Genomic DNA, 16208 nt, shown 5'->3' with positions numbered 1-16208 from the left:
TCATCCCTGTTTTACCGTATATTCAGCTGAGTATACGGTAAAACAGGGACGAAGCAGAAGAGTGGCAGGCTGTGGTAAATCCATAGGAATGAATGGACGCAGCCGACACGCAGGGGGTTAAGCGTCCGGCCGCTTCCATTCATTCCTATGGGTGCTAAGCTTTTCCCACAATGATTGGCCAGCAGCCAAGCATTGTGGGAAATATGCCCCGATCTCGATCCCGCCCGAAAAGATCGGGATCACCGATCGGAATCCGATCTTATCTGATCCCGATCGCTCAACCATAATCCCGAGTGAGCACGTAACCTACTAATTGCTTGGATACAATCCACATTTCAAGTAATTGAAAAACTGATTCGTAGCATTTGGATTTGGTGAGATATTTCTAAAAATTTGGGGTTAAGGATTAGCATGAACTGACTGAAATTACAGCTGCCATGTGAAAGCTTCGAGAAAGCTGAATACAAAAATCACATGAACTCAGATATCGGGCAGATCTTCCTATAATTCTTTGCAAGCAGTCTCATGATAGGGAACTGCCAATAATAAGGGACTATAGGTCAGAGGTCACTGATGTCTCATAGTCAGTGTGAAAAGCCCAGACAAAAAGGGGAGGAATTGCAGAGGTAGAATATAATAATAAAGTGTGAGGATTCTGAGGAAGTGGTTAGGATTCTTAGTACGCATTCTCCTCACTGAAGCGCTTCACGCTACTGTTGCTTTAAGGATGCCATGCCAACATGTGAAGCTTATACTGACACTGTAGCTAATCGGAGCTCTGAGACAACCAATCAGCTGAGGAGGGAGATTTCAAGTCTGTTCTGCCCTTCCCATGTGCCTGCTGCTATTTATCGTGGTTAGCTTCCTGCTCTCTATATATTTGTTTGCTATATTCTTGGTAACTAACTTTGGCCTATATTGATGGATAGCCGCTTGCTTACAGACTTTGACTCTGAACTCTTGACTTCACTGCGTTTCTGATTTGGATATTCTACTGTTCCCTTTTATCTGCCATTTTCTACATTTTGGGAATTGCTTAACAGGTAATTTCATAACAGCAGTGTAATGTTAGGACCGGGGAAGAAGACTTTGACTTGAAGTGGACCTTTCATGTCCTCATCAATGTGCAGTTTTACAGTATATACTGCTTTCCCGGTATGTGCCCTGGTGATAGAGATATCGGTGCCATTAATTTCAGCACTGATATCTCCCCACTGTTAGAAGTGAGGGCCTTACAGCCTTTCATCATCACTAGTTTCAATCTGCACTGTGTCAAGGACCAAGAATAGGCAATTTTCCTTGCCAAATTCCTCTGAAGTTTTATACAAGGTGATAGCAATAGAGATGGCTAAGGGTAAATGGGTGAAATCCGGTGGTGTGTAAAAACACACTGTAATTCAGGATTTTTTAAAGGGGCTCTATCAGCAAAATCATGCTGATAGAGCCCCACATATGCGTGAATAGCCTTTAAAAAAGGCTATTCAGGCACCGCTAAAGTTATATTAAACAACCCCCCCGTTTTAAAATAAAACCCTAAAACAGAATGTGATCTACTTACCCATCGTGCACGGTGGGCGGGCATTCAGGGTGCGCCGTCTTCTCCATCCACGCCTCCTGTTCCTGCGATGTCCTCGGGTCCCGTCTTCCTCCGACACTCGCGAACTGACATTGCTAAAAAAAAAATGGCCTGGGCGCATGCGCAGTAGCATGCGGCTTCTAAAATTGCAAGCCGGGGAGAGAGGGGAGGCTCCTGCTGCAGCCGCTTGTGTTAGCAACAAACACAGGACAATGAAGAGAATATGAGGAATAAAACAAGGAGAATGGTGGCATTGTGGGGATTATTTTTAATTTTATTGTTTTGGGATTTTTCTATATTTAGTGTTTAAGATGTACTGAACCCCCTAAGTGTCGCTCTTAGGCTGCATGTAATCGTCATGTGAGTGCTATTGTCTCTTTGTATAAAGGTGAATCTAACATATATACAAAAAGAATAGCGTTGGGAAGGCAGAAGGGGTCAAAGATGAATGTGCATTTTTGGGGACCAGACAGATATTACTCCACAGCCTTTAAAATTGCTAACTCTGAGTAGAATTAACCGTATATACTCGAGTATATAGGGTACATCTCTAAGATGCAAACTGCTGCTCTAAAAGAAAAGAGGAACACCAAGTAGCAAACATGTATCAAGATTTAATAACATTAAAAACACAAACATTTCTGTCACTTTGTGACAGTTTACACTGTAACAAAATAGATATTTTATATGTGATCATTTTAGGAGTTTTTTTGCCCTAAACAAAACCTATCCAGAAGGTTATTCCAAGTCACTCCAGAAGGGCCTAAGAATTCCAGTTTGTTCTTGTGCGCTACATGCACATTCACCATACAGTCCATTGAACAGAAGAAAGGGCATTTTCCAAAAGCAGTCCACAGGCAATAGCGATCAGTGACAGGGCTCGACTCATATTCAAGGATACTAAAAGAAAGAAAAAATAGATGTTATATCATGATTATCATTGTATCTGGTAATGCAATATACATTACATTGAAGGCAGCCATACACACATAATGGCTGCACATAACATCCAGCTAATAGATCTCCAAGCTTTTATAACACATCCCAGTGAAGCAACAGTTTAACGTGACTGTGTCATATACAAACACTGGACAACCCCCTGCCTATGAACTTGACAATGTCGAATGCCAAACATCTTAGCGGGAGTTTAGAGGTCATTTAGTTGGCTTTACTAGTTCTTCTACTAAACAAGTGCTATCTAAATCAGTCTCATAAAAATGGAGTGGTGGTCCCTATTAGAGATGAGCGAATAGTATTCGAAACGCTAGTTTCGAATACCTTGCTCCATAGGAATGAATGGAGGCGGCCGGCGCTTAACCCCTTGGTGTTCGGCCGCTTCCATTCATTCCTATGGGAGTGAGGTATTCGAAACTAGACTTTGGAATACTATTCGCTCATCTCTAGTCCCTAGGCATACTTACAGGCCCCTGTTCTTGTGCCTGCTCTCGGGGTTCTAGAAGTCAAATCCTCAGCTGCCAGGCCTTTAGCACCTATCTTTTGACTAATAAATTATAAATTATAGGATATAACCCCTTTAATGTGACTATACACGTTCAGTTAGAAGACATGAGTGGCAGCAGGAAGGAGGCACAGCATGGCACGACCTGGCGGCAGAGAACACTGGACAGTCCAGGACACCAACCACAAGCCGCCAGTGTTACAGGAAGAGGGAGCTATCATATTTAAGATTAAACAAAGAGTCTGCTTTTTCCCACAATCATTGTTGTTATTCACCATGTCCAACAATTTCTGGACATGTAGGTTTTTTTGCGGCGGAAGCAAATATTCATTACCTCGGATTGCTTGAGTGTTTGATGTAAGAACGAAAAGTGTGATGAGCCTGAGACACAAGGGGGTGTAATCGTGTTCCCAAATCACGGCAGGAATCAGCAGGAGCTTCCCGTAACTGGACAGCAACAGGGCCTTCAGAAGGAAAGCAAGCTCGGAGCGCGACTTCAAAGTGTTCGGTCTCACCAGGAACAAAACAATGAAGATTCCTGTCAGGAATGCTGCTTGTTCTATAGGGGAAATATATATTTACATATGTAAATCATTTTACATTTAATCCTACATCCCATTGAACTTTACGGGATATTCCTCTAAAGTGAAATCATGTCCCGAGACTTTACTGACACCTGCTAATTGTTGGGGTCCAACTACTAGTACCCCTATGGACTGCTGAATCCCACGAATAGGCAAGTGATGAGAAATACAGGATGAACCTACCACTAAGTTCAAGGAACCATGTTTAAAACAGTCTCATAAGTCTCTGTTATTAAATACGCTTAAGGGGTGGGGGCTATAGGATACTGGTGATATCAAGGCTGTGGAGTCAGTGGGCCGAAGCACCACGTCTGTCGCTGACTGCTCTATTTTGCGACAGCCCAATTCCATCGTAAATGGTTTCATGAAAAAAGACAGCGATTGACTTCTTGTAAAAATAAATATGTAGCAACCTATATTACTAATTATATTGTATCAAGAATTCTATAATATAATTAATCATTTTATTCTGAAGTCAGAGTCTAGCCATTGTCTATCTATATTAACAAAGGATGGTCTGAGAGCAGTTATACTATTATAGTATAATATATAGTTATATATAAATAAGACTTGTGATAGTATAAATGCCATATAGTATAGACTAGCCGGAGGACCTGGCTTTGCACGATTATATTTAATTTTTTATTTGTGTAGTAGCCCCATATGAATAGGTTAGTTGCTATGGAAAGCTGGTGTAAAGCTGTGTGTATGTGAAGATTGAAGAACCTGCGAGTTTCCATTGGTCCATAAGCATCATATGATCATGTGTATCTCAGTATGGATATAATTGAAAACCTGCCATTGTTACCTGGAGTAAGGCTCTGCTACATCTCTACATATACAGCTCTGCTGCATCTCTACATACCCAACTCTGCTACATTTTTGCATACCCAGCTCTACTACATCTCTGCATACCCAGCCTGCTACATCTCTATATAGGCACAGCATACCCAGCTCTGCTGCATCTCTGCATAGGCACAGCATACCCAGCTCTTGTACTTCTTTGCATAGGCATACCATACCCAGCTGTACTATATCTCTGAATAGGCACAGCATACCCAGCTCTGCTACATCTCTGCATACCAAGCTCTGCTACATCTCTACAGCTTCTGCAGATCAAATAATATGCAGATGCTTGTCCTGAAGCCACTGAGTGTTATCTGTGTGTTTACATAGAGAGATAACAGAGCAGCTTTATCAGCAAAACTGCAAATAGCTGAAATCTCCTGCAGTGTAATATAGTATGTGAACATAAATTCATAACAGTCGTGAAGCCATGTCATTTACCGGGATAAAAAGTAGTCAATGTGTTAATCCAAGTTACAAACTATGCGCCAAATTTCATCCAAATCCATTCAGCCATTTTTGCGTGATTGAGTAACAAACATACAAACATGTAAGCTTTCGTATTTATAATATTAGTAGGATTTACCATACCCAGAGCAGCTATCCCAAACTGCTTGTAGAAATCCCATTCCTTTGCATATCTGATAATGTCTTCAGGGTCTGTATGGTTGCTGGATCCTGGCAGCTGTCGCCACCTGGTGTAGGCTTCACAGAGTAGACAAAATATGAGGAGCTTGCCATGGATCTAGTAAATACAGCAGGGATATTAGGTAACTCGTTGGATCTCGGATACCATGAGGGAGAATTTTCTCCCACAGCTGTAACAACAAATACAGAACAAAGAAACTGCCAGCAGAAAATCTACTTTGTATGTCCATTGTCTTGTGCATGTATAGACATACTTACACAGCTGATAAATGGTCAGAAATTCTGAACTACGGTAAGTTTAGACAAATACACACTTGAATATTTGTGGAGAATGTGAGGTGTTACAGGCCATAAATATATGATCAATAGGGGGCCAACACCTGGCCCCCAGTCTGATCATCTGTACACAATACTGTGCAAGCGGCTATTTTCTCATGGCCTGTGGGCATGCGCAGTCTGCTCTGCCCAAGGCCCGAGGCCTAGAAGTTACAAGCCACCGCCAGAAGAAGAGGCTGAAGAGGACGCTCCTGACGAACATGGAGGTGGCGCTGGAGAGTTCTCTCGCAGCATTGGGGATGCCCCCAGTGCTGTTTGAGTGCTGGGGACCACCCCCAGTGCTGCAAGAGAGCTAATTTGCATACCGACAAGAACTGGGATTGTAGGTGAACGGCGGCACGGAGAAGACAACGAAAGGTAGGAGACGAATAGCAATTCTTAAAACTATTCTGACATGGTACCTAGAAAAATTAGTGTGTGAATGATAGGATCCCTTTAACAGCATTTTTTCCACACCAGCTTAAAACCTTAGCACGGCATAGAATCTTATTGGCGGGAGCTAACAGTAGGCTCCTGCACAGATCAGCTGTATGGCAATGCTTAAAGCCAGAAGCAGATAGCTTCATGCCCTGTATAGTGGTGTTGCAGCTTTGTTCCCACTGATGTCAATGGGTGCACAGCTACGTAATGGTGATTGTGAAGTTTAAAGATTTCACTGGTAAATACAACTTTCTGCACACTTTTTATTCAGTTTGGCATTGTTTTTTATGGTATTAACCTTACAGGTGACATCATGTGATAATTGTTTTTGCTTAGGTTGTTGCAGATTTGGCAATACATACATATTATATATTTTTGTATGCTGTTTTTTTCTTCTATTGGAATGCATTATACATTCAGTTTCACACTGACAGCTTATTAAACCCTCAGGATAGGTCATCAGTATCAGATTGGTGGGGGGTCCAACACCCAGACCCTGCTCCAATCAGCTGACCATGGCAGCCTCTGCATAGCTTACCAGTGCAGGGTCTGGATGTCCGGCCCCACCGATGTCATACTGATCATGTGGATTGGTCCTCATGATACAAGGAGAGCTATTATAGTAAATAACCGTATTTCTCTCAATATAATAATTCTGGAGCATCTTCTCTTACAACTCTGCGTTCTCTTGTTCCTCTGTTATTATGTCTTAATAAATTGACAACTGGGTGTTAACACTTTATAGCTATGTAGTGACACGCCCCTTTATTCCTAAATGTATAACAGGAACTACAGAGGAATGGCCTAATGTTGCGTTACAAGAAAAGATGACATGTTATAATTAAAAATAGGCAAAATCACCCTCTGCCTCCCCCACTCCAAAAAAAAAATAAAAAAATAAAAATGATTTTTTGCTGTATTGCTGGAAACCAATGTATATTATCTAAAAAGAAATCAAATATATATCACGTTGGTATGTGACTTACATTGAGTGCTGTATTGAACAGGATATGTCTGTACGCTTGGACTTTGCATAGCATGGCATTGATGAGAATGATGACTGGATCATATTCAATGTACTTATCCACAGGTTTCTGGCAGGATTTCTATGTATAGAATAAAATATTAATATTATGGTCAAGTTATATTATATTAAAAGTCAAATGTCATTAGAAAGAGTAATGTCTCACAGCCAATGGCTCCCCCGGCTTTCAGAGTAATAGACTATGATGCCTCATCTTGGACAGTCTGAATGCGGCAATGAACAGACTCACAGGGAGAAGAAACTAACTGTTTGATAAAAGCAAGGGATGGTTTTTATTAGATAAAAAGTACGCAGCTTTAGGTATAAGCCATAAATATCTGATCGATGGGGGTAGGGGCAATGGCTTCCAGCATGTTGACTGCATTGACTTCCACCACCACACAGGGCAGAGATCTATCTGCTCCCAGCCCCATGTTGTCTATAGTATGGGAGTCGGAAATGGCCCAGTACAGTGGATTGGGGTGGGGGCTCGCTATTGGCCCCCACTAATCAAATTTCAAAATCTAATATCTTGGACAACCACTTTAAAAACTGCAATACAACTTGCTAGCACTTGCATGGCCAGGTTTCTAGCAAGGGTGCTGATGGAAAATAAGCCAGTTCTTGTCCAATAAATGCATACGTAATAGGAAACTTGGAGGAATGACTGGGTGGAAACTCAGTAGCGTGGTTTTCTGACAGGTTCCAGTGCAAAAAAACACCCAAAATGAGGTGTTTACACATGTGCAACCACCTGAAATCATCTCTCCCGCTGCTTTCCACCTTTCGGCTGAGGCCCCACATTGAGGAAATGCAGTTTTTTTCTCTGCTTTTTATAACCTATATATTTCCCATTGCTTTTACAGCCATTGTTGACTGTGGCTTTAAAAAAAAAGCAGCAAAATCTGCAACAACAAAGCTGTGATTCCGCAACATGGGGCCTCAGCCTTAGGCCGGGTTCACACGATGTCTTTTGGTACGTAATGTGCCACGTAGATGCCGCAGGAGCTTTTGCGGGCCGCATACACTCCCATTGTTTTCAATGGGAGCTGGTACCGTATACGCGGCGCTATTTTGCGGCCGCCGCAAAATCACGGCCGCAAAATAGCGGCCCACAAAAGATCCTGCGGCGTCTATGTGGCAAATTACGTGCCAAAATACATCGTGTGAACCCGGCCATTAGTCTGAAAGCCGCAGTGCTGGTTACCTTCAACCTACGAGGTTGTTTTTCACAAAATTTGGTTGAGATTTGGTGACATCTAATCCACTAGGCTGCTACTGTACATCACCACCTTACCCACTGTAGCTAACACACTCCTAGTATACTCCGTGTGAGGTACACAAATTTTGAACCCCCCCCCCAAAAAAAACCTGAGGTTAAAAATAGATGCAACATCAGCAGTTTTGCATCCATAGGGCAACCATTTTCATGGACTTGACTCTATTGAAGGGTCTGTGAAAATGGACAAAATAAGACATATCCTATTTTTTGATGATCTGTTAACATAGATATATGAAAAGCCCTTTTCATAAGCCCCTGCGCCAGCAGAGTGTGCAACTCATTTACGATAAGGAAAACTCATAGCTGGTGTAGATTTTCGGCACTGTTTACCTTGGTTTTCTACCATTCTACATTTAATGTCCATTGCATGTATCATATGATGGATGAGATCAATGGGCATAAATAATGGTAACCCTAAATCTTTACACCTTTGCGGCTTCTCTTTCCACATGAAAAGGAGTTGATGTCTAAGTCAGCTGTGTTTTCCTGCATAAATTAACCCCCTCATGTGCAGGATGAAGTAATATCCTCTCTATTGGTGTAATATTTCTGGTCCAACAAAGTGAATGTCTGAAAGCATAAAAAGTCCTAAGTAAATTACTCTAAGTCATGGTGTGGGGAGAGGCTTCAGTCTAGGCACACTATCCCTTTGCGGATGTCACCTCTTGGACATGACTGATATCTCCCTCACAGTCCCATCACTCCTTGACATCACAAAGGAGATGTCAATCACGAGTTCCTATTAAGATCTTAGCACATTGAACTTACAAGTTGGCGGCATGGTTCACCCAAACACTGTATAACTACTGTAAAACTTTCCTTCACTATGCATTACAATAAGACTGGCAGGTAGATCATGAACTTCATCTTGGTTCCTCAGGTTGCTTACAAAGCCTCCTCTTCTCACCATGAAGAGGAATTTTTGACAAGTTGCCTTGTGCGGACCTAGAATGAGGACCTAGAATTCTATTCTATGCCCCTCATTCTGTACTTACACAAATGGTGATCTTTAACACCCCGTGCTTGTAATCTCTATAAAGTTCAGTAGATTTTTCATTGCATTCAATGCACCGGTACAGCGGCTTCATATCTCCTTGCATGTCATCCTCATGGGCTTTCATTCTATAATGAAATAAATAACCAACATTAGACCTCCGAAAGTTCCTCTATATGACACATTTTGTAATATTGATGCAGTTTGTGAATGAGACCATTAAAGGGAGTCTGTCACCAGAACCCAGCTCCACAGATAGATAGGTTAGAGTCACATAACTATATGTAGGACTGGGTTCTGGTGAAAGACTCCTTTTAAGAGGTTGTCTCATAACACACCCCTTTTATAGGCCCTATGATGGTATATACTTTAAAGGCCATGACTACAAAACGGCATGTTGGAGAGGTGTCTAGATATCCTCATACACATTAGACCAGTGGTCCCAAACTAATAGATTGGGAGCCACATGCGGATCTTGACCCCCATCTGTTTGGCTCTCCATAGAAGCCCTCAGTTAAGGCGATAAGCACTGGTTACCATATGACTAAATTGAATGTAGTTCACAATAAAAGCCTGAAGGTCCTATGCATTAGTCAGTCCTGTCCAAATTGGCAGGCTTGGGTAATGTTCATATAACATGTATGGCCTCCTTTATACTGTGAGGACCACAAATTCTTACTTATAGCAATGCTATAGCATCTCTGTGATACTTATATATTACATATCTGTGATGTTAGTAAGGTTTGTCTTACATATGACCAGTATGAGATGAGGACTACTGTATATCCTACAGATGTGATACATACATAGTGAATGTCTACCACATCAGTTTATTTCCATTTATTGTCATTGTAAAAAAAAACAAGTGGAAAAATATATGCTGTGCAAGTTCGGATACATGTTCACACCTGTGTTTTGCAGATTTGCAAGTGATAATGAGAAACATTTGCAATGTGCTTTTATTTTATTTTTAATGTAGATTGGGAGCCCCACACAAAGCTCACAATGTACATTTTTTCCCTATCAGTATGTCTTTTTTTTTTGGAATATGGGATGGAAATCCACGCAAACACGGGGAGAACATACAAGCTCCTTGCAGATGGTTTTTTGCCCTTGTTGGGATTTGAACACCAGGACTCCAGCGCTGCAAGGCTGCAGTGCTAACCACTGAGCCACCGTGTGGCCCCCTGCAATGTGCTTTTATCACAGAAACTGAAAGCACAGGGAGCATTGTGGAGTAATGGAAGTAGTGGCTGCCATATAGACGCTCACCCCCAATTGTCAGGGTTTTGGTTTGTTTTGGTTTTTTTTTAATGTAGATTGTGAGCCACATATAAGGATCTCAATGTACATTTTTTTCCTATCAGTATGTCTTTGTAGAATGGGAGTAAATTCACGCAAACACGGGGAGAACATACAAACTCCTTGCAGATGTTGTTCCTGGTGAGATTCGAACTCAGGACTCCAGTGCTGCAGGGCTGCAGTGCTAACCACTGAGCCACCATATTGCCCCCCCTCCCCAACAGTAAGTTTTTTTGTACAGAACATAGGCCCGATTTACATCTCCGTTCTCAGTGCTCTTGGGAATGCCCTGAATGGAAACCTATCCACATAACAAAAATGGTTACCTAAAAAAACCCACGGACCCCATAGACTATAATAGGGTCTGTGTGGTTTCCGCACAAAAAATGCAAAGAGAAAGGTGCTGCTTGCAGGACATTTCTCTCTACAAAGTTCATGTGAATAGGGGAACGGAATGGTCCGCACGTAGATGTGAACCAGGCCATACAAACTCCATGCAGAAGTAGGTCGGATTCAAATCCAGGACCCCAGCACTGCAAAGCAACAGTGCGAACCACTGATCTATGGCTGAGCAGCGGAGGTGCTGGATATTGTACCCCCAAGGATCTAATATTGATGACTTATCTTAAAGGTAGGTCAACGATATCAAAGGCCCATAAAATCTATAATCTATCATAAAGATCTTTAACTAGGTGTTTCATCTGTAAAATGACATAACTACATGGTTTTATTTTTCCACTGCAGTTTTAAGTGTGACCAATCTGACCATCCTAATAGACCCTTAGCAAGTCTATGATAGATCCTCTACAGTCACAGTTATAGGGTGAGACAGGGAAAGTGTATTTGATCGCTGGAACCCTGAGGGGGTCTCAAGTCCCTGTGTTTGGAGGGGGGGGGGGGTCAAGCACGTGCACTGATGTCCATTTAACTCTGACAGACAGCTGAGATCTTTCCTTCAAGCTGACAGTCCCATAGAGATGACTGAAGTGACAAGAAGGGACATGGAGGCCACTCTAGTGACAGATGGGCCGTCAGGCACGTATTCCCGGCCCTGTATATAAGCTAGATCTGTCATTCCTGCTGCGATCCCTTTAAGAAGTTGCAATAATGTTCTCACCCCGGTGCCTAGTAATGGATATGCGTGACGTCTGCTACAATCATTATGGTAAGTACGTGCCCGGCCAGAATCCGGAATAGTGGTCGGGTCGGGCGGACTGACCCCCGTACACGTCTGTAGACGAGAGCCCGATCTCATGAAGCAGCGATATCGGGGCCACGACACACCCACCTCTGCTGACAACCTGCCCCAGGAGCCTCAGCCTGTCCTGCACTGACAGCAAACACTTCGTCCACTACTTCCTGCTCAGTGAATGAAGCGCAGAGGCTGCCGGGACATGTAGTCCTGCGGGCGGCCCCTGCCGCTCTCACACAGGCCCTGCCTGACTACAAGTCCCAGGCACCGAGCGGGCAGTGGGTGTGGCCTGCGGGCGGTGTGTGTACACAACACACAGGCACAGTTATAGGGACGAGGATGGCACCTGGCCTGGGTGCACTGTGGGCTCTGCTGCTACTACTGGCCGAAGTACCGGGGAGAGGGGTGACCGCCAGCGGGGGAGGCGGGGAGAGCACCCTGCACCGGTCACTGCTCAGCCCAGATATTGGCAGGCATGGCGGAGCTGGGGGCTGCAGTCACCGGGACCCGGAGTCTGACTCCGCCTGGGACCTGGAGGAGTGCGGTGAGTGGCGGGACCTTGTGACCTGGGTGACCGTGCTGCCGCCCTTCACCGAGCCTGCATGTATACACGGTATATAGATGGTATACATACTATGACTGAGGACAGGTACACGTGTCACCCTCCCTAAATGCCATAGTTGCACCTGTGTCTTATGGGGGAGGGGGTGTTACGTTCTGTCAATGAATCTTATCATAGTTTACTGTATACTATAGATATGGATGAGCTAAGAATCTCACTGATAGCTGTAACTTGTATTCGCTTTATATACAGAATTTATTTATCTTCATATTAAGGTTCAGTAACCTTGTCCTGACACTTATAAAGGGAAATGTTCGTTGTTGTACCGTGTTAGCCAGTGGGTTGGAAATATAAAAAAACACGAAAACTTGGTAATCTTCAGTAGTTGATACCTTTTTAATGGCTAACTCATAATGATGACAAATGGCTAACGTTTCGAAGCGCAAGGCTCCTTTGTCAAAGCAAATTTAAAAACATTTTTTGAAGGATGCATATATATATATATATATATATATATATATATATATATATATATATATATACACAGAGCAGGCACAAAGGGTGTTAGATTTCAGGAGGAGGGGGGGGGTTGTTAGTAGTTGGTGAGACAATGTAAGCAATTGGTGGAGACATTTGCTAGAGACAATGTGGTAATTGGTGGAGACAATATAAACACTTACAGGTCCTTGTCAGATCACACACTACTGTAAAAAGACATGAACCCCTGTGATGCATTAATCCCACACTCTAGTGTCCGAAACAATGTCATGAATTTATATTCATGTATGCGTCTTTCTCTCTTAGATCTGAAATTCCCTCTCAAAATCAGAATTTTCATGTCATTGGTAATGTTGTGGTCCCCCCTGCAAAAATGTTTTGACACGGGAAGGTCAGATCTTTGTTCTTTAATAGTATGGCGATGTGAGTTCATGCGCAGTCTAAGTTGCTGTCCGGTCTCTCCAACATACAGATTATCAGTGGAGCATTTGGTACACATAATTAAATACACTACATTGGATGTGCTGCAGGTGAAGGTACCTGGAATGTTATATTCCTTGTTCGAGTTTGGTATCTCTATCCTGTCAGTGGTCAGTATGTGGGGGCAGGTTTTGCACCTCTTATTCCCACATGGAAATGTTCCTGCGTTGGTTGGGGATGTTAGTGAGCTACTGACCATCATATTCCTGAGGTTTGGTGGCTGTCTATAGCACAGGAGAGGGGGGTCCGGAAATATGGATGTTAGACGGTTGTCTTTTTGTAGTAGTGGATGTAGTTTGCGTGTGATTCCTCTCAGCGTCTCCAGGTGGGGGTTATAAGTGACAACCAGGGGCACTCGGTTGTTCTCCTGTTTGGTATTGTATCTTAATAACTCCGATCTTGGTATCCTGGTGGCTCTGGTGATTTGGTTATCAATCGTTCTTGGATGGTAACCCTGCTTCAAGAATGTGTCTCTGAGGACTCCGAGGTGTTCTTCTCTATCTGCAGGGTTAGAGCATATGCGATGGTATCTGATGGCCTGGCTGTACACAATAGAGTTCTTTATGTGTTTCGGATGAAAGCTGTCCCATCCTAGGTAGGTTGGTCGGTCAATCGGTTTCCGATACAGTGATGTCTCAATTTTGTTGTCCTGTATCTTGATGACTGTGTCTAGGAAGTTTATTTCCGAGAAGGAGTGATTGAGCGTCAGGTTGATGGTGGGATGGAATTGGTTGAATAGTTCATGGAAGGTTTTCAGCTGTTGTTCAGACCCAGTCCAAATGATTAGGATATCGTCAATGAATCGGTAGTAGGCCAGGGGCCTAATGGTGCAGGTGGAGAGGAAGTCACTCTCAAGCTTGGCCATGAAGAGATTAGCGTACTGTGGCGCCATTTTGCTCCCCATTGCGGTGCCAGTCTGCTGTAGATAGATACAGTCACCAAAAGAAAAGTAATTGTGGGTGAGGATGAATTTCGTGAGTTTCACCACTGATTCAGCGCTCATACCTCGCTTTTCCATGAAAAACTGGCAGGCGTTTACACCATCCTGGTGTGGGATGTTGGAGTACAGGGATTCTACATCCATGGTGGCCAGGATGGTTCCATCTGGAAGGGGACCTATAGTGGATAGCTTATTTAATAGGTCTGTGGTGTCCTGAAGGTAGCTGGCTGTATCCTTCACTAGGGGTTTCAGAGTGCTCTCCACCCATCCAGAGATCTGTTCAGTGAGTGTCCCCACACATGAGATGATCGGTCTCCCTGGGTTCCCAGGTTTGTGTAGTTTAGGGAGCATATAAAAAGTTCCCATTCTTGGGCTTGTTGGTATGAGGCTGCTTAGGCCTTTGGCTCCATCAGTTAGGCCCGAGATAACTTTTTTCAGTTTTTTAGAGTACTCCACTGTGGGGTCTGAATCCCAACAGGCCCAAGAATGGGAACTTTTTATATGCTCCCTAAACTACACAAACCTGGGAACCCAGGGAGACCGATCATCTCATGTGTGGGGACACTCACTGAACAGATCTCTGGATGGGTGGAGAGCACTCTGAAACCCCTAGTGAAGGATACAGCCAGCTACCTTCAGGACACCACAGACCTATTAAATAAGCTATCCACTATAGGTCCCCTTCCAGATGGAACCATCCTGGCCACCATGGATGTAGAATCCCTGTACTCCAACATCCCACACCAGGATGGTGTAAACGCCTGCCAGTTTTTCATGGAAAAGCGAGGTATGAGCGCTGAATCAGTGGTGAAACTCACGAAATTCATCCTCACCCACAATTACTTTTCTTTTGGTGACTGTATCTATCTACAGCAGACTGGCACCGCAATGGGGAGCAAAATGGCGCCACAGTACGCTAATCTCTTCATGGCCAAGCTTGAGAGTGACTTCCTCTCCACCTGCACCATTAGGCCCCTGGCCTACTACCGATTCATTGACGATATCCTAATCATTTGGACTGGGTCTGAACAACAGCTGAAAACCTTCCATGAACTATTCAACCAATTCCATCCCACCATCAACCTGACGCTCAATCACTCCTTCTCGGAAATAAACTTCCTAGACACAGTCATCAAGATACAGGACAACAAAATTGAGACATCACTGTATCGGAAGCCGATTGACCGACCAACCTACCTAGGATGGGACAGCTTTCATCCGAAACACATAAAGAACTCTATTGTGTACAGCCAGGCCATCAGATACCATCGCATATGCTCTAACCCTGCAGATAGAGAAGAACACCTCGGAGTCCTCAGAGACACATTCTTGAAGCAGGGTTACCATCCAAGAACGATTGATAACCAAATCACCAGAGCCACCAGGATACCAAGATCGGAGTTATTAAGATACAATACCAAACAGGAGAACAACCGAGTGCCCCTGGTTGTCACTTATAACCCCCACCTGGAGACGCTGAGAGGAATCACACGCAAACTACATCCACTACTACAAAAAGACAACCGTCTAACATCCATATTTCCGGACCCCCCTCTCCTGTGCTATAGACAGCCACCAAACCTCAGGAATATGATGGTCAGTAGCTCACTAACATCCCCAACCAACGCAGGAACATTTCCATGTGGGAATAAGAGGTGCAAAACCTGCCCCCACATACTGACCACTGACAGGATAGAGATACCAAACTCGAACAAGGAATATAACATTCCAGGTACCTTCACCTGCAGCACATCCAATGTAGTGTATTTAATTATGTGTACCAAATGCTCCACTGATAATCTGTATGTTGGAGAGACCGGACAGCAACTTAGACTGCGCATGAACTCACATCGCCATACTATTAAAGAACAAAGATCTGACCTTCCCGTGTCAAAACATTTTTGCAGGGGGGACCACAACATTACCAATGACATGAAAATTCTGATTTTGAGAGGGAATTTCAGATCTAAGAGAGAAAGACGCATACATGAATATAAATTCATGACATTGTTTCGGACACTAGAGTGTGGGATTAATGCATCACAGGGGTTCATGTCTTTTTACA

At 43.5% G+C, this 16208-nt stretch overlaps 2 protein-coding genes across 3 annotated transcripts in view; one reads left to right on the top strand and one right to left on the bottom strand.

Annotated features, from left to right (window-relative positions):
• Positions 1-2292: 2292 nt before the first annotated feature.
• ARV1 (ARV1 fatty acid homeostasis modulator) lies at positions 2293-11825 on the bottom strand. The gene is made up of 6 exons (XM_075266561.1): positions 11760-11825; positions 9171-9297; positions 6856-6975; positions 5057-5210; positions 3370-3594; positions 2293-2476 (listed from the first exon to the last, which is right to left on the bottom strand). Exons 2-6 carry the CDS (start codon positions 9294-9296, stop codon positions 2379-2381), a joined length of 723 nt encoding a protein of 240 aa, XP_075122662.1. The 5' UTR covers position 9297; positions 11760-11825; the 3' UTR covers positions 2293-2378.
• Positions 11826-11973: 148 nt separating this feature from the next.
• The window catches only part of TTC13 (tetratricopeptide repeat domain 13), a 43119-nt gene continuing 38884 nt past the window's right edge, over positions 11974-16208 (top strand). For both annotated transcript variants that reach the window (XM_075267474.1, XM_075267473.1), the window contains exon 1: positions 11974-12207. In XM_075267474.1, coding sequence (XP_075123575.1) covers positions 12003-12207 — 205 coding nt within the window. In that variant the 5' untranslated portion in view covers positions 11974-12002. The remainder of the gene's footprint in view (positions 12208-16208) is intronic.

This window comes from Leptodactylus fuscus, chromosome 3, assembly GCF_031893055.1.
Source record: "Leptodactylus fuscus isolate aLepFus1 chromosome 3, aLepFus1.hap2, whole genome shotgun sequence".
In the NCBI taxonomy this organism is placed as follows: Eukaryota; Metazoa; Chordata; class Amphibia; order Anura; family Leptodactylidae; genus Leptodactylus; species Leptodactylus fuscus.
The sequence above is the reverse complement of the archived record's forward strand: the minus strand, read 5'-3'. Positions and strand labels throughout refer to the sequence as shown.

Excerpts from the sequence above, each read along its gene's own strand:
- ARV1 (XM_075266561.1), bottom strand. The coding sequence starts at position 9,296 with ATGAAAGCCCATGAGGATGACATGCAAGGAGATATGAAGCCGCTGTAC. Across the intron at positions 5,211-6,855 it reads TGTTCAATACAGCACTCAAT|ATCCATGGCAAGCTCCTCAT; the intron begins GTAAGTCACATA and ends TGTATTTACTAG. Across the intron at positions 2,477-3,369 it reads AAACACTCAAGCAATCCGAG|TATCCTTGAATATGAGTCGA; the intron begins GTAATGAATATT and ends TCTTTCTTTTAG.